This window comes from Protopterus annectens, chromosome 2.part0, assembly GCF_019279795.1.
Source record: "Protopterus annectens isolate FY-2018-M chromosome 2.part0, PAN1.0, whole genome shotgun sequence".
NCBI lineage: Eukaryota > Metazoa > Chordata > Ceratodontiformes > Protopteridae > Protopterus > Protopterus annectens.
This window is the reverse complement of record NC_056728.1, coordinates 1,841,682,126-1,841,705,217: the sequence shown is the minus strand read 5'-3', so window position 1 is coordinate 1,841,705,217 and position 23,092 is coordinate 1,841,682,126. Positions and strand designations below refer to the sequence as shown.

Genomic DNA, 23,092 nt, shown 5'->3' with positions numbered 1-23,092 from the left:
CGAAGGAGCCGAAGATGGCACCGACCGAAGAATGGACGGTGGTGGCAGCTCCGACACCGGTTCCAAGATCTGGGGCTCAGGAAAAGATAAATGTTCGACGCTCGGCCCCGAGATCTGTGGAACCGGCAAATGAACCCTAGAAGATGAACTCGGAGCCGATGACATGGGCTCTGACATCTTCGACACCTTTGAGGATTTAGAAGCCTGGTCCGACTTGAATCAATTTTCTATCTGGTCCGAGCTCTCCTCAATCCGATCTGTTGCAGCGGCAAACTAGATCTGAGTAATGGCAGGGAGGATTGTGGGATATGGGCTGGTCTCGAGCTTCTCTGAGATTCAGAGCTTTGCAATTCGGCCGACTCGGAGCCGAGGATCGGCTCCGAACCCGTGTGTAAGAACAAACGGCGAGATTGAACACTCTTACATTCTACCTTATAGTCTGGGTGGAGATGGCAAAGCAGGTAAGCTGTGCCAGCCTTTCCCAGATGTGTGTGTGTGTGTGTGTGTGTGTGTGTGTGTGTGTGTGTGTGTGTGTGTGTGTGTGTGTGTGTGTGTGTGTGTGTGTGCGTGTGACAATCAAATCTCAAAGAGAGTGTGTGTGACAGCTACTTTGAGCAGGGACACTGACACCACTGATTTCTCAGACAGGGTGGTGGAGGACTTGGCTTGGAACACCTGGTTAAGGACTCAGCTCTAGAGTTGTCAGTGGGGAGTCTTATTTGGGGCTTGGACAGAAAGCCCAGCCCCAGGACTGGAGTGTGCATTCTCTGTGTGCTCTTAAGGGAAACTGTACTTCGTGCAGAGAACTGCATCTGAAAACATTGTGTGTGTCTATTTTTGTCACAGTGAATGTTCCCCACCAGTGTCAGTGATGAGGACTGAGGCTCCTTGATCACTGGCCCTGTGGAGGGACGTCACAAGAACAAAAATTGTTTTATTTACAGTTACTTTTTTCCTTTCCTTTTAGTGTCCTTCCAAACATTAATAATAAGAAGTAGGTTATGTGCTTTTCAGTCCCCAAGTTTAACAAAGTGAACAAAGTACAATCTTATCAATTTTTCTTGTAAAGTCACATTTCACAAATGTGACTGAGGGTTTATAATTTTAGTGTTACTGGTCTTCTTTCTGTTCATCTCCAGCTCCTAACCCCAGACTCCGGTCCAAGTCCAAAGTAATCCCGATTTTTCTAGTCAACTCCTTTGTTTTTTCTGTCTCTCAAGCATTTTCCTTTGGAACATTACAAAAGATTTCAATGACAAAGTCTCTCGATGAGCTTTATTACCAGAAGAATGCGAAGTTGAGTCCCCTTCTGTTTGATGGCTCACTTTTTGTAGGACAAATTATTGCATTTATTCCTTAGCCTGTTCTGCAGCAAAAATACTTTCATCCTACAGGAAAAAATATTCTGAAGACAGCTGGATACTGCAGCCTGAATCTCACACTTGCCTCTCAATATTCCCTGGCTGCTAGGATGAATTTGCTTCTCTTCTACCTGTTGTACAGTGAATAATCATTTTCCACAAACACTATATTGTCTCCAATTTTTAATACTTTACCTTCTACCACAGTTTTGTCAGGATCAACTTTCTGCTGGTATGACTGCAGTTTTACTAATACAGGTTTTGGCTGCTTTCTCGTGGCCAGGTTTGGAACATATATTAATAAAACAGGAACAGTGGTTAAGTAGCAGCTTGTGAAGTCCAAAGAAGCAGCAAAAAACAAACCAATACAACTAAAACATTTATTGGTAGAGCAAAGCTTTCATGTACAACAACCCTTCTTCAGTGCTAGATAAAAGGCAAACTCATTGAGTTACTTAAATACCAATCAAATAACAATCATTCAATAAAACAACCAATAAAAACAAATTCTCAATTAAACATATATTAATTAAATGAACAAATATATGAAGACAAATTTGTTAAAGGTGGAGCAAAATTAATTGTTCTACCTTAAGCATGCCATCCTATCTTTAAGAACTGGTTTGAGTGTAATCATTTGGCTAACACCAGGTAAAACATCAGCTTGTAAAAGTGTAATCCATTCATATTCTTTCAGTTCCAATTTATTGTTAATATCACCTCCCCTAATTGTTTTCTGAAGCACAGTTAACACTCTGAAGGTAAAACTGTGTTGGACCATTCTCACTAATATGTTTGGCTAGTGAATTTAAGTTACTACTTTTATGTCAGATCTGTATTCTATAATCCTATCTCTAAGCCGTCTAGTAGATTTTCCTACGTAGAAAGACTGCACAGGTCCGACATGTTGCAAGATATACTATATAACAAGTGTTACATGTTGCAAAACTTTCAATATGACAGATTTCACCACTATTGGGATGTGTAAATATGATTTCACTGTTAATGGATGCACAACAACTGCAGTTATGCAGTTATAGCAGGAAACAGCTCCTCTTTTTTGTTGTTGTGAACTGTTTCATATTCATACACTTTAGATCTTTATAGCAAAGTTTTTGTTTTAAACTCTCACAATTCCAATAGGCAAATCTAGCTTTTACAGGAATAAGATGCTTTAATTCAGTAGGGCTTCTCAGTATACACCAGTTATTATTAATTATATCCCTAACGCCATCACTACACCTACTAAAGGTAGTAGGATAGCGTAATATGTTTGCAGGATCTAAGTCAGGCTGTATTTGATTACTAGTGCATCGTTCACTAAAATAAGGGGGGTACACAACATCCTTATTCTCAAGGACTTCTTTTTTCAAGTCAACCAGAAATTTCCTATCGTATCCCCTTTCAATAAATTCATCAATGACAGCATCTAGTTGTTGTATGCATTTTTCTGTCAGCATTAAGTCTGCAACCACTCTTAACTACTGTTCCTGTTTTGTTGATATTGTGTTTTGTACAAGGACTGTGGGCGTATTTTTTACAAAACACAGCCATTTATTCCAAAAAGTTTTACAATGAGTCAAAATTTAATGGATCTACTGGTGTCCCGCCCAAATCCATTGCTGTCTTTGAATAAAGCTTCAATGGAAAGACAAGAGGTGAATTCCTTGGGTGTACCTGATGAATTTTCTCACCAGCTGAACGTTCTTGAAAAGAAGGTAAAGAAACTCAAAGCCTTACAGTGGCAACAATTTAGTTTTGTGGTGCATCTTGATATGGGAATAGTTCCTCGAGGCTTGAGGGTATTGAATATGCCTTCATATGGCAACACTTATCCCATACTGTTGAAAAGATGGCAAGACTTAAACTTAAAATTGAGTCTTGAATATATGACTCTCATGAATGATTTTTTTGAGGGCATGGAGAAAGACTTATGTAATGAAATTATGGACATTGAAAAACATATTTCATCTCTGCCATCTTTTTCAAGCCATATAGATGAATATGAAAGAATGCTTCAAAGGATACATACATGCGATCGTTATTTAGAGAATGACAAACGTAAGAAATTAAATCGTGATATTCATGATTTTTCAAATGGGCATATTTTTTCCTGGCCCAAAAGTAATAATAAATCACGAAAGGAAGAGATGAAAATAGTAAGAGTACAGAAAGAGACTGAGCCTACATCTAATACTGTTTCAATGCATTCTTTGGATGATTTGTCTGTTCCTTTAAATCTTTCAGCTACTGAAAGTAAAACAACTAATATGGATAGTCCTGTAACAGCACGAGCTATTAAGGAGACGCCCACAAGCTTGATGGCATCATCCGTTCTACTGCCGAACTCTGGTACGGCAATGGCGTCTTCTAGTAATTCTGGCAATGTGTTTTTTTCCAAATGGACCACATTTCAACTAAAACTGCCAGAAGAAATAAAAGTCCCTGTAGGGAACCAACCCCTCTCAAGGGGCGGTCACTTCAACGGAAATGAGGGAGATCTTCGAGTACACAAGGGCGTATGACGAGCAACAAGAAGCCCCAACAGAGATGTTAACTTAGTTTCTTAATGCTGAAGGTATATATATATATATATATATATATATATATATATATATATATATATATATATATATATATATATATATATATATATGGAGCATTGCTTAAGTTTAACTGTGAAAAAACGTTCTATTGTTAATATCTCCTAGATACTATTGAACGAACCTACAATTTCTTTGTTGAATAAGGGCTTGAAGTTTATACCAGCCAGCTCAGATTCCATTGTGAATGCATTAACAGATTTAAAGACTTTTTGTCGTAATTTGAACCTGAAACTAATGTTTGGTAACTCAGTAACATCTGCTAATAGTTGGTGTAAACACTCCAGCTTATTTATTCCATTTAGCCATCCTATAGTAACTGCCTTCTATAACATCTGTGAGTTCCATCTACGCAGACATTATAATAATAAACGGCATTTTAAAAGGTTTTTTTAATTTAACAATGAATGAGAAGGAACCCCTTGAGGCATTATGTAAAAACAATGATATTATTATTAAGGAAGCCGACAAGGGGGTGTGCCATTGTCATTTTGGATAAGGATGCAAATATGAGAGCTATGTATGCAATATTATCAGATGGTTCTGCAGTTAAAGAAATGTCAAATGCAGATGTTAAGAAACTCAGTGCAATGAATATACATATATTTGATTTACAAGTAATGAATAATATTAATGAGGAATTATTTCAGTTTTTTACTGTTCCATGTCCTGTGTTACCCATATTATATGGCCTTCCCAAGATCCACAAATCTACTATCCAACCTCCCATTAGACTGACTGTATCGTTGGTCTACTGAACCAATCTCACTTTACGTTCAACATACACTGGCTCAATACCTCAAATATGTGTGAAGTTATATCAAGGATAGTGGTGACGTCTTACAGCAATTGTATGAGTTTTTTTCTACTGGGGTCACATTAGACATAAGGTCATTGTTTGCAGTCATTCCCATGGAATATGGTATTGATTCTATTCGTGAACTATTCTGTACACACTCACCACTTCCTGGAAGGGAGATAGAAACTATTTGTGAACTTTTGGACCTGGTCTTAGGGAATAACATATTTGTGTTTGATAGCAAATTTCAACATCAAGTTTCTGAAGGAACCAGCACAAACAACGTTCCAAACAACTACTGAAAAGAATAACACATAGAACGTTGACAGTCCCAGTGTCTTGAGACGAAACTCACCAAAAAAACGGCAATTCAGCAGCTGAAAAGTGTGTACGAAAGCCAGTGGAACAAATGAAACAAATGCCTTCAAAAACCAGCGATATCCACAGCCAAACTCTCAGCAGTTAGATAAACTTTTAGAAAGCCAGTGGAACAGATGAAACAAATGAAACAAATGTCTTCAAAAACCAACAGTATCCTCAGCCAATCTGTAATTTTATTAAACGAAACACAGAATAATCCAACAGGTTAAGCGCTTTCACTTGCTAAATGGCAAGCTTCTTCAGAACAAGTTGAAACAAACCTCTCAGCACTTAAATAAACTTTTTGACGCCAAAATTCAGAATACACAATGCTTCATATTAAAGGTATATGACACCTAAAAATACATTTCAAGTTTGCTATTATTGACAGTGTTCAACTTGACATGGGGGGGAGACTTCAAGGGCCTGTTATCATACAAAGAGTATTGGTGGCAGGTTTTACTGGATGCTTCAACCCCACCAGGAATCAGTGACGTTATTTCTATTAAACCTTTGCTAGCTATGGGTTGAATTTGGGTTTAGTGGCATATGCAACAGTTAATTTGTGATTATAAGACACAAACAGGCATACCAAATTTCATATTTATATTCAAATATTCACATCATATTGATGGTACAACTTTGTTACAATATTTTTATAGGCAGGTAGATTTAGGACAAGACATATATTTTGGTCATTGTATATTGATTTGTTGTTTAGATTCTTATAGTTTTTATAGGACAGTTTGGATGGATATGTAATAATTTGTTCTGTATTACCCAGGCATTATACATACAAATATTTAATACTAAAATAATTTTAAGGTTTAGATTTATATTTTATAATATATATTATACATTGTATTTGTTCACATTGTGATTAGCATAGATAGGATTTTTATAATAATAGGTTTTGCACTATGTGTATTTTTAGGTGTCATATACCTTTAATATGAAGCATTGTGTATTTTGAATTTTGGCGCCAAAAAGTTTATTTAAGTGCTGAGATGTTTGTTTCAACTTGTTCTGAAGAAGCTTGCCATTTAGCAAGTGAAAGCGCTTAACCTATTGGATTATTCTGTGTTTCATTTAATAAAATTACAGATTGGCTGAGGATACCATTGGTTTTTGAAGACATTTGTTTCATCTGTTCCACTGGCTTTCTAAAAGTTTATCTAACTGCTGAGAGTTTGGCTGTGGATATCGCTGGTTTTTGAAGGCATTTGTTTCATTTGTTCCACTGGCTTTCGTACACACTTTTCAGCTGCTGAATTGCCGTTTTTTTGGTGAGTTTCGTCTCAAGACACTGGGACTGTCAACGTCAAGTTTCTGGTATTGTGATGGGTACTCCGGTCGCAAATACATATGCGAACCTTGTATTGAATAGATGGGAAATAGAACATATATATAATGCCCCCAATGAATATAGCTCTAAGGTGGCTTTCTATAAAAGATTTGTGGATGACATTTTTCTTGTGTGGGAAGGTGACAATCAAGAATTACAACAATATGTGAATTACTTAAATAACAGCACTGAATTCTTGTTTTTTACTATGAGAAGCTCTTCTGATCGTATACAATTTCTGGATATTGACATGGAAGTACAGAATTATAGTATTCGGACTTCTGTTTATAGGAAAGTTGTACATACAAATAAATACGTCCACTATACTCGTATGCACTCTCCCCATGTTTTCAAGGGAATAGTTAAGAGTCAATATAGACGTGTTTGCAAACTTAATACTGACACAGAAAAATGCATACAACAACTAGATGCTGTCATTGAATTTAATGAAAGGGGATACAATAGGAAATTTCTGGTTGACTTGAAAAAAGAAGTCCTTGAGAATAAGGATATTGTGTACCCCCCTTATTTTAGTGAACAATGCATGAGAATAAGGATATTGTGTACCCCCCTTATTTTAGTGAACGATGCACTAGTAATCAAATACAACCTGACTTAGATCCTGCAAACATATTACGCTGTCCTACTACCTTTAGTAGGTGTAGTGATGGCGTTAAGGATATAATTAATAATAACTGGTGTAGACTGAGAAGCTCCACCGAGTTACAGGATCTTATTCCTGTAAAAGCTAGATTTGCCTATCGGAATTGTGAGAGTTTAAAACAAAAACTTTGCTATAAAGATCTAATGTGTATGAATATGAACCAGTTCACAACAACAAAAAAGGGAACTGTTCCCTGCTATAACTGCAGTTGTTGTACATCCATTAACAGTGAAATCATATTTACACATCCTAATAGTGGTGAAATCTATCATATCAAATGTTTTGCAACATGTATCACCTGTTATATAGTATATCTTGCAACATGTCGCACTTGTGCAGCCTTCTATGTAGGAAAATCTACTAGACGGCTTAGAGGTAGGATTATAGAACACAGGTCTGACATAAAAAGAAGTAACTTAACAAATTCACTAACCAAACATATTAGTGAGAATGGTCCAACACATAGTTTTACCTTCAGAGTGTTAACTGTGTTTCAGAAAACAATTAGGGGAGGTGATATTAACAATAAATTGGAACTGAAAGAATATGAACGGATTACACTTTTACAAGCTGATGTTTTGCCTGGTGTTAACCAAATGATTACACTCAAACCAGTTCTTAAAGATAGGATGTCATGCTTAAGGTAGAACAATTAATTTTGCTCTACATTTAACAAATTTGTCTGTATATATTTGTTCATTTAATTAATATATGTTTAATTGAGAATTTGTTTTTATTGGCTGTGTTTTATTGAACGATTATTTGATTGGTATTTAAGTACCTCAGTGAGTTTGCCTTTCATCTTGCACTGAAGAAGGGCTGTTGTACCTGAAAGCTTTCCTCTACCAATAAATGTTTTCGTTGGATCGGTTTGTTTTTTGCTGCAGGTTTGGAGCATGCACACTATGTCCCTTTTCAATTAATACCAGTCCAGTTGCATATTTGTGCCTTCATAAAATTAATACAGTCTGATTCTTCCAGTTTCTCTGATACAGCAGAAATTCTCATTTTTCCTGCGTGTTCTGTTCTGTAACTCTACTATTTTTGAAACTGCTCTTTTTCGGCACTCTCATACTCAGCCAGCCTTTTCTTCATTTCAACCTCTGATTTTTGCAGTTTTATCATTTCATCTGAATAGCTATTTATTTCATTTTTCTCACTTCTTATTTGAGTTGATATAGTCCTTCATTGTTTCCTTTATTTTAATCAGCTCTGAGCACATTTGATTTATTTTTCCTCTAGATTACTAGAAGCCATGTCTTACACCAAAGCTGAAGTGTGAATTGCTTTTTGCTGAACCGCTACAGGATTCCTCCCAATCAATCATTTCTCTTCACCTTTTCTACTTGATTTTGTTTCAGGCTCTCTTTGTTTCTTCTTTGCTGGAATCTAGGCAGTGTACATATTAGCCAATAACTGAATTTACCTAAACTGGCTGAGTTACTGGCCCTTATCTCTCAGTTTTTTTTCCACACTGGTCGAGTTGAAATTAAGTTGCTGATCGGTGTGCAGACATCTTAAATTCGATCCTGGCACTAAAATATTCTTGAGTAAAATCCTCTTCCCAGCTGGGAAGGAGAAACTGCTTCTATTATCTTGAGATAGTAGCTCTTGTAAGACAAGAGGGAAGGCAAGGGTTTGGTCTAGCTGATGAAGTAGAATCCATGAAAAGGAGGACTTTCTTCCTACCACTATCTGTCTCCTAACTGAATCAGCTTCGGAACCCATTTATCTGATACAATCTGTTTCCAACGACAGAAATGGAGACTCATACTTTCTGGAAGGCATATGGGACTGTCAAAGTACGAAGTGGGGGGACAAGGTCTCTTAGATAGACATTCTGCCTTATTTGATTGTCCTTTGTTCTGTCAGGCTCCAGCTTTCTTTTTGTAATCTCCCTTCCATTACTTTTAAATGTCTTCATATCAGAATTTTCTGATAGTGCTTAGTTTGTTTCTTGCCAAAATTAGACAAGGGAGCAGAAAATCTCTTTGAAAATCTACAGAAGGAAGGCTGAAAAATCTCAGAGACTCCCCGTATCAGCTTACATCTCATCACAATTTGATAACTTCTGCAAATGAACTGGCACCTCACCTAAGTGTCATGTTTAATCATAGCCTCACCTCAGGCTTCATGCCCACTGAGTGGCGCATAGCTACAGTTATCCCTCTCTACAAGGGGGGATCCACCTTGGATCCCTGGAATTACCGTCCATTCAGTCTGACGAGCCTGATCTGGAAGGACATAGAACGCATTATCATGGAACTTATAAACAAAGACAATGGCAACCTTTAAACATTGGACCCCACAAAGTTCGGGTTCGTGAAGGGCCTATCTTGTCTCCTGAACCTGACTGACTTCTTCATATCAGTCTCCAGAGCTGTGGATGAGGGTAAGGCGGTCCACACAGTCTACCTGGACCTCACCAAGTCCTTCGACACCATCCCCCACTCTGGAATCATAGATAAACTTACTAACCTGGGCATAAATCCCTACGTCACTCGATGGGTTGCCAAATGGCTTACTGACAGAACCCAGACTGTAAAAGTAGCCGACTCCAAATCCAGCTCCAGAAAAAGTGCCAAGTGGAGTACCTCACGGTTCAGTCCTGGGACCGCTCTTGTTTGGCATCTACTTCTCTGAAGTAAAGGCCAACACTAAGGGACTCTGGCTAACAAAGTTCGCAGATAACTGCAAACTGGGAGCCATTATTGAATCCCCAAATGATGTGGATATTCTATAAAAAGGCCTTACAGAAACAGATGCTTGGTGCCACAGCCATGGGCTCAAGCTTAATACCAAGAAATGTACAGTTATCCGCTTTGGGAAAAACCATGTACCCATAAATTACCGCATAGGTGGCAGTGCACTAAACACCGAAAGTGTGATGAGAGACTTAGGGACACAGGTGGACAGTGGTCTCACCTTTGATAACCACATTGCCACAACAGTCAGGAAATCCTTCTATGTAGCACACCTCATCATTAAGGGCTTTTCATCCAGAAAAAAGGAGGTCATTGTCCTACTGTACTCATCCCTTATTAGACCCATTATAGACTACAACGCCCCATTTGGTATGTACCTCACAAGACATCTGCAACAGCTGGAAAGACCGCAGAAATACCTCACTAAAAGAATCACAGGCCTAAAGCAGATGCCCTATGCTGACCGTCTAAAAAAACTCCAGCTATACTCTGTGGCATATTGTCTACTCAGAGGCGATCTCTGCTTAACATACAAGGCCATGTCAAACCCTGAGCTGTTGGACATGCTCCAAGAAATCCCAATCCCTCAGAGCCACACGCTCCAGGGATCTAAACCTTGTCATCACAATGAACAAAACATGCTGGAGAGATAGGATCCTGACCCACTGACTCCCCATACTCTGGAATAGACTGCCCATACATGTCAAGCAGAGCGCCTCCTTGGCCCTCTTCAAAAGGAACTTTGACGATTGGATGGGAGATAGGAAATTCACCCTGGGGATCACGTCAGTCACCCTGCTAGATAGGGGTCCAGGGAAGTAAATATTGTGGGAAGAAATATCCAGGGAATTGTTATGGCTAGGCTTGTATAGGCCCTAGGGCTGATAGACTAGTACCAACCTATGAACCTATGAACAGAGGGTCCAAAAGCTAAATATCTGTCCAAAGGAGAATTCATAATCTCATTTTTGATATCTTTTGGGAGATTCTGAGAACACAGCCAGGCAAACCTCCACAAGACAGTACCAGTGGCAACAGCCCTCAAAGTAGTATCTACATAGTCATAAAGACATGTCAAACAATGAGTAGTGACCTAAGAAATAGAAGAAACTAAACCACACAAAGCAGATTTTTCCTCACAAGAGGAAATAGCAGATAAAACACTCCTTGTACTTTCATAATTAATCATCAGTACAAACTTTAACATATCACCCTGACAATTAAAAATACTAAAAATCAAAGTTGCAGAAGCATATATATTTCCCAAACTTATCAAAAACTTTGCTGTCCTTATCAGAAGAAGAAGGATTAGCATTAACAAAATGTTTGGAAGCAACTGGATTAACTAAAGCTATAGCTGCCAGGTCATGTAAGGGATTAGTGTAAAAAACTTGAAAGACTGAGGATTTTTGTACATTCAATGTTCTTCTTCCTTTGGAGCAGCATGTTGGCCATCAGGGAAACCACAGGCTGTGGCACACATCTTCCAGTGCTGACAGCACTGGGGAGATGGGTGAAAGTTCTGAGAATTTCAGCTGTAACAACTCATAGTATTTCTGGGGGAGTGAGAAACCTCTTTGTTTCCCCACTGAAAACATTGACACATTTTGGAAACAATCTCAGAGAAAGCAAATCCCTCACAGGGAGATTCAGATACCATAGTCTCTTGAGAATCTGAATCAGAAACCTGAGGAGAAAAACTTGTACCTATCCCTTCATGTTCCCCTACAAATTCAAAATCTTGATACTCTTCAAATAAAGAGGAATCCCTTTTTTCTTTTACCAGAAACCACCTTAAAAGAACAGTGAATAGCCTGTACCAGAACTTGTTCCAAGCACAATAAATCACTCCTGTCCAGAGAAACTGACAGAATGGGCACAATATTCTGGTAAACAAGGGCAGATTCCCTGACCCTTCTCCCATAACCAACAAATGTGTCTCTCCCTTGCCCACTGAGAGGGCCTCAACAGCCACAAAGGACATGGCTATCGCCTGGTTCATAGTGGCTGTATGGACACCACCAGAGGGATCCAAGGAAAAAGATGAGTGGTTTAAGCAACAAGCTCTGGCCACAACAGGGTCTATAACTTGCAATTGTGGAAAATTACTAGCTTGCTATGACAGCAAATATAGTTTAGTTAAATTTTATTTTTGTGGCTGAAACAACGTCTGATCAAGGAACCAGTAGTTTGTTCCATGGCTAAGCTGAAAACGGTGCTGGTTTCCCAAGGAAGCTTAGCAGCAATAGTCAATAAAACAGGAAAGTCTCAAAAAAGTCAATTTCCCACACAAAACACAGTAAAAAGCACTTCAAACACTTCCCCATCCACAAAAAATGTAAAATAACCACAATTTCTCCACAGAAAATATAGCTTTCAACATGCTTACCATCTTTTTAGTCCAAAAGTAAAAAAAAAAAGTGCTCTCTCCATTTAAAAGCACATAAATGTAATGTGACAGTCAATAAAAATACTTTTCTACAGCTTTAAATCTGTTGTTTTTCACAAAAACTTGGTTTAAACAACAAAAAAGTTGTGTGGAAAGTTTTTTCCCCAAATGGAACTTGTCTGCCTAGCAATGGAATAGTGTTAGCCGAATGTAGATTTTTGTAAGCCCACACAGGAACGCTCTACTCAGCAGCAGGAAAATTCTAAAGAGCATGGCACCGAAACCAGCATTTAAGTCCACTCAGTTCACGTTCAGTAATGGTTTGGTGCATGGAATGTGCACTGAAGCCTTGGAAGCTGGCTAGGTGTTATATCCTATGCAGGATATAACTCCATATAGCTCAAATGAAGAATATCTTAAAATTCTGTGTGGATGGAAACATGGAATAAGCATCCTTTGAGTCTAGACTGACCAAAACAGTTTAAGGACAAAGAAAAGAATGTAGGGTTTGATATGTTAATATTCTGAGTTCTGGAACATGCATGAAGGTGTTTAGTCTAGAATGAGTCTCTATGTGCCTTCTTTTCTGAGTACTAGAAAGAGTTATGAATAAAGACTTCTGTCCATTAAACAACAGGAACTGGTTCTATGACACCCTGAAGAATTAAATCTGAAAACTTTTTCAGAGTATTCCCCTAACTCTGAGGTTCAATGTTCCTGAAGTTTGTACATGTACATGGTAGGAGTATGGGGAGTTGCAGCCCCTCAAACATGTACAAAGATGTTTTAAAGGGGTTAACAGCAAGTTTCATAATTTGCTTTGTTTTGCTGGAATTTCATTTTACTTTTCAGTGTCTCATCTCACGGTATCAGGTCTTGCAGATCCAATAAGAAGACAAGACCACTAATTTGGCACACTCTAATTAGTGTGGATACATTGTCTTTAGCTGCAAGGTTCATTATGGCTTCAGGTACAACCATATAATATACTGTGAATGTATCACAAAGTAGGTGGACATCATGTAAGCAGTAAAACACTAAACCATCCTCACTGAACCACATCAATACCAAGCAACAAACATGAAGAGTCTGCAATATAGAATAGGGTTATTTTTAAAAGATAAGGCTTTTCTTTCAAAAATAACACCGCTGTATAATAGTAAAACACCATAGCAAGGTTGTGGATAACTTGTATATTACCCATGGCCAGGGATCTAGTTTGGTAACTTAAGCTGTATTCTTAGGACTAAACAATGCCCCCAATCAGGATGAAATATGAATGATTAAATACCTGCCATAGTGTATTGCATTAATCATATGTAGAAATTAGAGATTACACTGAATGATTTCCTATATCAACCAAAATAAACTGAGATGGTTTGATTTGGTCTGGCATTCACACTGTTTGCTTAATTTTTGCTTTACTCCTTTCAATAAATGCCTTCAGAAAATGCAAACTGTCGAAAAACTTTTTTCATTTATTACTTCCTACCGACATCCTACCTTTAGGAAGGTGATATCATCTTGTTTCAAAGCTTCTTCAGCATTTGCAATGCTAACTGCAAGAGTTTCTATTTGTGCAGTTATATATTTCTGCTTGCGTTCCATGGCTTGTCTTTTATGTTCTTTATCTATTTTTAGAAATAAAAGGCTGCAGTTCTCTTCGTTTTTTAAGAAGTTGTGCAGCTCCTTAAACTCCTTCTTTATTTGTTCCTCCATTATTAATGCCTGATTCTGGGAGAAAAAGTATACATTAGTGTGATACTTCAAATGCTTAACTAAATAACTTCTGCAGTACAATGACAGGATTTCTGCACAAAAGGCATTTAATGTTATTTCTCTTATTAGGTAAAGTAACTGCTAAATACTAGCTTCATAGAGAAGTAATACAAATATGTAGCAGTTATACTTCAAAATGCAATTCATTCACTTGCTTCTACTCATAGACTACAACTGTGCTTTATGAATGTGTGCATTATGGAAGCAAATTCTTATAGCATTTAACTAAATTCTTTTCTTTCAGTTTTGTTCTGGCCATTTGCAGATCTATCACACTATGCATCTGTACTTACCTTTAATGAACAAATCATAAGGCACTCCATTTACTCCAGCTAAACCAATACTTCTCTCACAAGTCAAGTTTCAGCACTTGATTAATATTCTGTTGTAAAGTAGGAGATGTAAAACACACTGGACTATCATAGCTGGTCCCTCATTATACTAACGTCCTTAGTGCTGATACTTGAAAGTTGCTGAATTTCTTTTGAAAGATAGTTAATAGTGCTCTAAAATGCAAAAGCTAAAAATCCATGTAACTTCCCATTTGTATGTGAATGGGATACAGTATGCTCTTATATTTGCATATTCATTAAGCTTTCAGTGAACAAGTATCACAGCACTAGGAAGGTCTGTAATGCTCAGGTTGTTGCTGACTACAATTTCACAAAGCTAAGATGCAATATATTTTCTAGAAATCTGTCAAGAAAAGTAAAACTCTGCAATATCTTCATGTATTACATGCCTTTTTTTCCAGCAGATACAAAATGTAGGAACTACCCTAAAAACTACTAGTCCAATTGATGTATGCATATTAAGGACAGGGGGCATCATAAATAAATGCAAATATCAACCTTAACAAAATACTGAGACCTAAATTATAACATTTAAGCTTCATGAGTTTTCATGTCGTCTAAAAAAACAGAAACAACAGTTATTGTCTTCTGACCATCTTGACAACTGGGTATATCAGATGCAAACGGATCCAAGTTTGGCAGTTTAGACTAGACTTTTGGACTCAAGGCTCAGGCTCCTCCCATTCTCATAATACACCACCACCGTAACAGTTCTTCAGATAGAGTCTGTCCCACACAAAAAGGTAACATACACCCTAAGTGACACCCCTAAATTATCAGAAGCAAACCAGTGGGTTGCTAACAGCCAAAGCTCTGGCAAAGATCAATGCAAACAGGAGCCATAGAGAGGTGACCATTTGGTAGGGAGATGGTGTGAGGGAACATTGAGATGCACAGAAGACTACAACATGGACCTGGCGTTATGGTTACGTACATAACATTTTTATCTGATGTCTTTTCAACCTCCTCAACAAATGGGACAAAGTTCCCGACTACATGAACCCTGGGAGGTACCATGAAATGATCTTCCTGAGAATGGTGGAACCATAGTAGGCCCTTAATCTAGTCTGTTGATCAAGCTTATAATGAGGAATAATGGTATGAACTGTAGTCCATGTAGCAGCTGCACAAATATCATCAATAGGGGTACTACTGAAGAAAGCCATAGATGCAGCAACCTCTCTAGCAGAGGGTGCTTTTGGCTTCAAGGATAAGCACAGCCCTCTAAATTTATAAATAAAAGCTATACATTCAGACAACCACCTGGACAAGGTGACCTTAGAAACACTGGAACCCAACTTGGACTTAGACAAGGAAACAAAGAGTTGAAAAAGTCTGGTAAATTGATAATCTGATTCAAGGAAGATGCTGAAGAGCTCAGTATTGAAATGTCAGCACGCATAACGCCATGTGCCAAAAGACCAAAAAAAAAAATTCTAAAACTGCAGAACAGCAACTATCTTATAGGTTCACAGGGTAGGTACTAGGCTATTGGTCCTAGGGCCTATATAAGCCTAGCCAAAAAGGTACCCTGGCTTTCGCCACCCAAGAAAATTATTTTCCTGTGCCCCTGTCAGGCAGAGCCACAGAAGTGATCCCCGGGGTGAATTTCCTATTTCCCATCCAATCATCAAGATTTTTCTTGAAGAGTGCTAATGAGGAGCCCTGTTTGACATAGATAGGTAGTCTGTTCCAGAGTATGGAAAGTCTCTGGGACAGGAATCTATCCCGCCAGCATGTTCTGTTTATTGTGGTGACAAGGTTTAGGTCCCTAGAGCGTGTAGCTCGGAGGGATTGGGATTTCTTTAAGTGGAGCATGTCCAACAACTCTGGGTTTGACATAGCTTTGTATGTTACGCAGAGATCACCTCTGAGTAGGCGATACGCAACGGAGTAAAGCTGGAGTTTTTTGAGACGGTCTGCGTAGGACATCTGTTTGAGGCCAGTAATCCTCTTTGTGAGGTATTTCTGAGGCCTTTCCAGTTGTTGTAGATGTCTTGTGAGGTACATACCAAAAGGGCCGTTGTACTCTATAATGGGTCTAATGAGTGATGAGTAGAGGGAAACACTGACCTCTTTTTTTCTGAATGAGAAACCTTTTGCTTTACTCCTTTAAACACATTTTTTCACCCCTAATGTTTGGGGCAAGCCTCCCACACCCCACAAACTTAAATATAACAACTCCAAGATAATCATACATTGGAAAAAAATAAGAAGTTATGTACCTACCATAACGTTACATGTTAGTTGTCTTCTTCTCGCCTTCTTTCTTGCTGGTTGGTTCGGAGCCGATCCTCGGCTCCGACTCGGCCATCTTCAAAAGCTTGAGAGCTGCTTACTGGCTCGAGGCCCCACTATATCCCATGATGCCTGGCGCTAGATACCCAGATCTCGTTTGGTAAGTCTAACTGCAGACATAATAATAATAATAATACAGGAATCCTGTCCTAGAATGCATAAATCCTACTGGAGAGACTACTAGTCAGAAGGAATAGCCAGGGAAGACTCAGCCAGTGAGAAAAACATAAGGAACTCTTCTCGATCTACTAGGATAGGGGGATGGAGGGTGGGACGCAAGAAAGAAGGCAAGAAGAAGACAACTAACATGGAACGTTATGGTAGGTACATAACTTCTTAATGTTAAGTTGTCTATCTCGCCTTCATTCTTGCTGGTCGGGACAGCGTCCCTAGCACCTCAATCCTGGGTGGCTCATTGGAACAGACTCTTCAGAACAGTGGAACCAAAATCAGCTCTGCTCCTGGAGGCCACGTCCAGCTTATAATGTGAAATAAAGGTATGAGGATTGGCCCATGAAGCTGCCACACAAATAGTTTCCATTGGCAATCTTGCCTGAGAAGCCACTGAAGTAGCTAGAGCTCTAGTGGAGTGACCTTTTGGTTTAGCAGGAAGCTCTTTATTCCTTAGCTGATATATGAATGTAATAATAGATGTCAACCACCTAGATAAGGTTACTTTCGACACAGGTAGACCTTGTTTACCCTCAGCATAGGACAGGAACAGCTGGTCTGATTTTCTGATTTGCTTAGTTCTATGCAAGTAAAAGCGTAACTGTCTATGAACATCCAACTGATGCAATTTGTATTCCGCCTTGTTGGAATAATTTGGAAAAAACACAGGCAGATCAATAGACTGATTCAAATTATTGTCAGAAGAAATCTTTGGAAGGAAGGAAGGATTAGTCCTGAGAGAAACTCTGTCATTGTGGAAAACTAGATAAGGACGGCGAACACAAAGAGCCTGAAGTTCAGAAACTCTTCTGGCTGAAGTAATTGCAACCAGAAGAAGGGTTTCCAAGAAAGAAACTTCAAAGAACAAGAAGCTGCAGGTTCAAAAGGGGGCAGTATCAGGGAAGCTAAAATCAAATTTAGATCCCACGGAGGCGGGGGATCTCTCACTGGGGTCTGAGTAAAGAAGTCCCTTTGAGAAAGGCTTTACAAAGCTTATGGGACATAATACTAGTATATGATAAACCTGTATGAAAGTTTGAAATTGCAGCTAACTGAACTCTAATCGTGGCAGAAGAAGATCCAGCATGAAAAAGTTTGGCTAAAAAATCCAAAATATGGTGCATAGGGGCTGAAAAGGGATCTATATTCCTAGCCTCTGCCCAGAAATAGAAATGTTTCCACTTACTAGCATAAGTCTTTCTAGTGGTAGACTTATGCGATGATAAGATGAATTCACGCACCGAGTGGGAGATGTTCGGAAGCCTGGCTACGGTCGGAAGTGGAGCAACCAAGCAGTGAGCTGGAGAGATTGAAGGGATTGGTGCAGCCCGCCCGATTGATGGATCAGGAGGTCTGGAACTGGGTCCAGGGCTGCTCCAGAAGGTGATGATGCAGGAACGGGAACCAAATTTGTCGAGGCCAGTAAGGGGCAATGAGGATCATCTTGCATCCCAATGTAGTAGTTTTCTGTATTAGTTTGGGAATCAGGGGAAACGGAGGGAATGCATAAAGAAGTCCCTGAGGCCAATCGTGAACTACAGCGTCTCTGGGGGAGTGTCTGGGAAGAGGGAGGAGAGAGAAGAAACTGTTGCACTTGCTGCTGAAGGGGGTGGCAAAAAGGTTGCAGCAAGGCTGACCCCATTTGCGGAAGATTTGGTCCGCCACTGTCTGATTGAGAGACCACTCGTGAGGCATGAGAATTGCCCTGCTCAGCCTGTCCGCTATAACGTTGGACTTCCCAGGGATGTGAGCTGCTATCAGAAACCGTTGGGAAGAGATCACCCACTGCCAGAGTCTGAGTGCTTCTCGACATAGGGGGTAGGACCTGGTTCCGCCCTGCTTGTTGATGTACCACACTACCGACATATTGTCTGTTTGAATTGCAATGGTCCCGGTGGGAAGAGAGTTGTGAAGAACTTGCAACACCAAAAGCACAGCCCTCATCTCCAAGACATTGATATGCAGATGGTACTCGTGAGGCTGCCAGGTGCCTTGGACTGTTCTGCCCTGAAAATGCCCTCCCACCCGATCAGGGAGGCATCCGTGGTCACCGTAGCCACTGGAGGAGGAAGAGCAAATGGTCTGCCCTGAGGTACTGATGGGGAAACCATCCACCAAGCAAGTTGGTTTTTGCATGTCTGTGTGATTATTATCTTGAGAGACATTGGAAGTTGCTGGAAAGACCACTGGGTGAACAGCATCCACTGAAGAATCCTCATATGAAAATGAGCAAGGGGAACTAGTATGATAGCCGCTGCCATGAGAACCAAGGTTTTTAGGACGGATCTGGCCTGAATTTTTTTGCATCCTAATAAGACCTGCAAATGTCGGCGAATGTCTAGCACTCTGTCTAATGGAAGTCTCGCTGACATGTCCTTTGTATTTAAGTTTGCGCCTATAAAGGTAATAGATTGACAAGGCGACAATGCAGACTTTTCAAAATTTATTGTGATGCCTAGTTTGGAGCAAGTTTGGATGGTGTAGTCTCTGGCTCGCAGCAGGTGATGTCTGGTGATAGCAGTAAGGAGCCAGTCGTCTAACTATGGAAACACCTGGAATCCTTGCAGTCTCAGGTGAGCGGTAACTACTGCCAAACATTTGGTGAACACCCTGGGGGCTGTGGTGAGACCAAAGGGCAGAGCTCTGAACTGATAATGACTGGCTCCCAGCCGGAAGCGGAGGAATCTTCTGGAGCATCTGTCCATTTTGATATGGTAGTACGCGTCCTGAAGATCTATGGAGCACATCCAATTGTCCTGACCCAAAAAGGGTAAAATGGACTGCAGCGTGACCATCCGGAACTTCATTCTTTGAACAGACCTGTTTAGTCTGCTGAGATCCAGAATGGGTCTCCAGTCCCCTGTCTTTTCTGGTACCAAAAAGAACTGTGAGTAAATTCCGGATCCTTGCTGGTCTGCTGGGACTGGCTGGATGGCTCTTTTTCTTAGCAGTTTTGAAATTTCTTGAACTGCTTGATCCCTTAGATTGGGTGGAACATCTGGAAGGGATTTGTTGGGAATGTAGGGAGTGCGAAAGAAGGGGATTTTGTAGCCTTTGGATATGATAGACAGTACCCATTTGTCTTGTGTTATACTTTGCCAGGCTTTCGGGTACAGCAATAATCTTCCCCCGACTGCCTCCGACGGTGGACAGCCGGGCAGCACCTCAGGGATGCTGGAAGGGCTTGTCAGAGAAAGATTCTCTTTGGCCCTGATTTTGCGGACCCCCCCTGCCCCGAGGGCGGCGTCTATTGTTGTTCCCTCCTCTGCTCCTGGAGGGGAACTCTCCACGTGTGTCAGGCACTGTTCCCTGGGGTTTCCGGTACCACATCTTTCCACTCTTCTGACCCTTGGGATACGGTCCTGAAGGAGTGGAAAAACGGACTCCCACAGCAGAGAGAGTCTTGCCTTCCTGTTCACACCTGGTAAGGGTATCCTTCACATGTGGTCCAAAAAGAGCAGCACCATCAAAGGGGGTGTTGGTGAAAGACGTCCTGAAGGGTTCTGCAAAGTTACATAACTGCATCCAAGCATGCCTCCTCAAGGCCACGCCTGTGCCTGTGGCCCTACTCGCACCATCGGCTGCATAAGAGATGAGCCGCATGGAGGAGTTTACTACCGAATTAAGAGTCGCCAGCTGGGAGGCAACCTTAGCCTGGGCCCCTGCAGCTGATGGATCTTGAAGGGTATCTCCTAGCTCTTTAAGGAGATCCCTTTGAAGGCGGGTAAAGTGGCACAAGTAGTTCAACGACCTCATGGAGAAGGTCGCTGAGGAAAACATCCGCTTCCCATATCTGTTCATCGTCCTAGATTCCTTATTAGGGGGATGGACAGACAAAGAAGTTTCAGCCAACTCCTTTTTTGTGGCCGCTGCTACCACCATGGCATCAACGGGAACACCCTTCGTCAGAAATTGCTTATCTTGCGGTGCAGTAATAAATTTTGTGGGTCTTCGGGGAGTTGGTTCCACTGTGTCTGGGGCTGACCACGCCTTCCGAGCCACCACAGACATTAGTGGATCGAAAGGTGGAGACACCCAGGAGGTGGAGGGTCGGAACCAAACGCGTCCAGGAATACTGACTCATCCTCGGAAGGGTTAAGGGTAGTCCAGTTCCCCCTCTGCCTAAGTATCTCAAGGATGTCTGAGAAAGAGACGTCCTCAGAGGGGGATCTCGGGGACCCTTCCGAATCCTCTAAGTTGGTATCTGAAGTGACAGACTCAGGGGAGTCAATATGCTTCCTTTTGCATTTCCTCTTTCGAGGGGGCTCCTCTGAATGATCAGGGGAGGCCTCGGAAGAGGAAGATACACCCAATGGGGTGCCCTGGAGTGCTTGTTCTCCACGCTTGGGGTCTGGAGGAGGGGCAGAGGTAGACGCAGGCACCATGGGGGGAGGAGCCGATGAGGCTGATTGTGGGGCTGACTCAGAGGCCAGCACACTCCTCATGACCTCGAAGGCACCCCTTCCCGATAGCGGTGAAGGCTCCGGCTCCAAAGAGACCGGTATCCTTCCTGGCACCGAGAGAGATGGCTCCGAAGCCAATGTAGGAGCCGAACTCACCTGCGCTGAAGTTCCGAGAGGGAGAACGGGGTCGGACAAGGGTCCGATGCCACTCGCCCCCTCGGAGCCGACGAGGGAGTCCTGGCGCCCAGATCCCTCCAAGGACGGCACCATGGTGGCGATCGGAGCCGACGACGGAACCGAAAGGGTAGGTATCGGCGCAGATGGTTCCACGATCCGAGCCCCAGCAAGCTCCGGCTCCGAACTCAAGGGATGAGTCGAAGGAGGAACTACTGCAGAAACAGGTGGAGCTGAACCCTGATGAGGGGGGGCTGGATAACATTTTAGCCAGGGCCTGCGATTTTAGAAGCCTGCTCACCACTCTCTCCAAATCGTGGTAAGATAGTCTAGAAGACCGAGAACAGTGGGATCGGTGACTTCGCTCCGACTGTAACAGAGGCGACCCCAGAGCCGAGCGTATCGACTCTAGGGTGGAGATCTAGAGTGTTTTTGGCTCCCAGATGGTTCCGACACCAGAGTCGGGGCCGACTGGGATACAGGTACTTCGGTTACAGCCCGAACCGAAGTTGAAGCAGAAGCCACGCCCGACGACGGCTCCGAACTGGGAGCCGACGGCTTCGTTGGCTTAGAGGGTTTCACTGGCTGGGTCTTAGCCGGTGACCCTTCAGGTTTGAGCAATTCCCTAAGGATTAGCTTATTCCTATGCTCCTGCAGGACTCTTGGACTAAAGGCGTGGCACACCGAACAAGAGTCCTGCAGGTGTAGGGCACCCAAACAGTAGACACAAAAAGTGTGACCATTTGTCAGTGACATCTTCTGACAGCATGCGTCACACTTCTTGAATCCAGATACTTTCGTATCTTTAGACATTCCTGTAAATAGGAAAAGTCAGTCACAGAGAAAAAGCAAAAGAAGGGAAGTCGGTAACTAGTAAAAAAACACACGCACACAACACAAGTTACCACACCCTAACAGCACACACTATATATCTAAGAAATAGTAACTAAACCTGTCAATATATAACAATTTCTAATAAAACTACTATATTGAAGAACAAGGATTAGCCTCTAACTAAAAACGGCTACCTTGAAGGAACTAAGGGGGGGGGGGGGGACGACTAACAAAAAACGAGTTTCAGGGAAAGGAGACTAAATTACAAATAGCTAACTAGACTAGTAGAACTACTATAACTGTAACTACTATAACTAAAATACAAATTTTTTATAAAAGCTAACAATAAAATAGAAAAATATGACCTGAACCAGCAAAAGCAACCTCGCAGCAGAAGCGGCAAACGAGATCTGGGTATCTAGCACCAAGCATCATGGGATATAGGGGGGCCTCGAGCCAGTAAGCAGCTCTCGAGCTTTTGAAGATGGCCGAGTGGCTCCGAACCAACCAGCAAGAATGAGGGCGAGATAGACAACTTAACATGGAATATTCCAAACAATGGCCTTCTTAGACTTGGTATATATGTCTGCTTTTTTCAGCCATTCAGTCTCTGTATTTTGGGACCTGCTCATGCGGGTCCTGATTTTTCAAATGATTACCTGCTGAGGCCACCTTGAGCAGAAAATCTAGATTAGTCCTGAGAGACACCCTGTCCTTACAAAAGACTATATACAGAGGCTAACATGACAGTGCTTGCAATTCTGAAATCCTCCTAGCAGACGTAATAGCTACCAGAAATAGCATTTTCCAGAACGGAAATTTCAGGTCAGGAGTACTTGCAGGTTTAAAACTGT

The 23,092-nt window shown here is 41.2% G+C and overlaps 1 protein-coding gene across 1 annotated transcript in view; it reads right to left on the bottom strand.

Moving 5' to 3' along the window:
• LOC122793657 (E3 ubiquitin-protein ligase TRIM35-like) overlaps positions 1 to 23,092 on the bottom strand; it is a 794,207-nt gene that overhangs the window by 331,358 nt on the left and 439,757 nt on the right. The window contains exon 3 of the mRNA XM_044061876.1: positions 13,730 to 13,960. Within this exon, the coding sequence (XP_043917811.1) occupies positions 13,730 to 13,960 (231 nt within the window). The remainder of the gene's footprint in view (positions 1 to 13,729; positions 13,961 to 23,092) is intronic.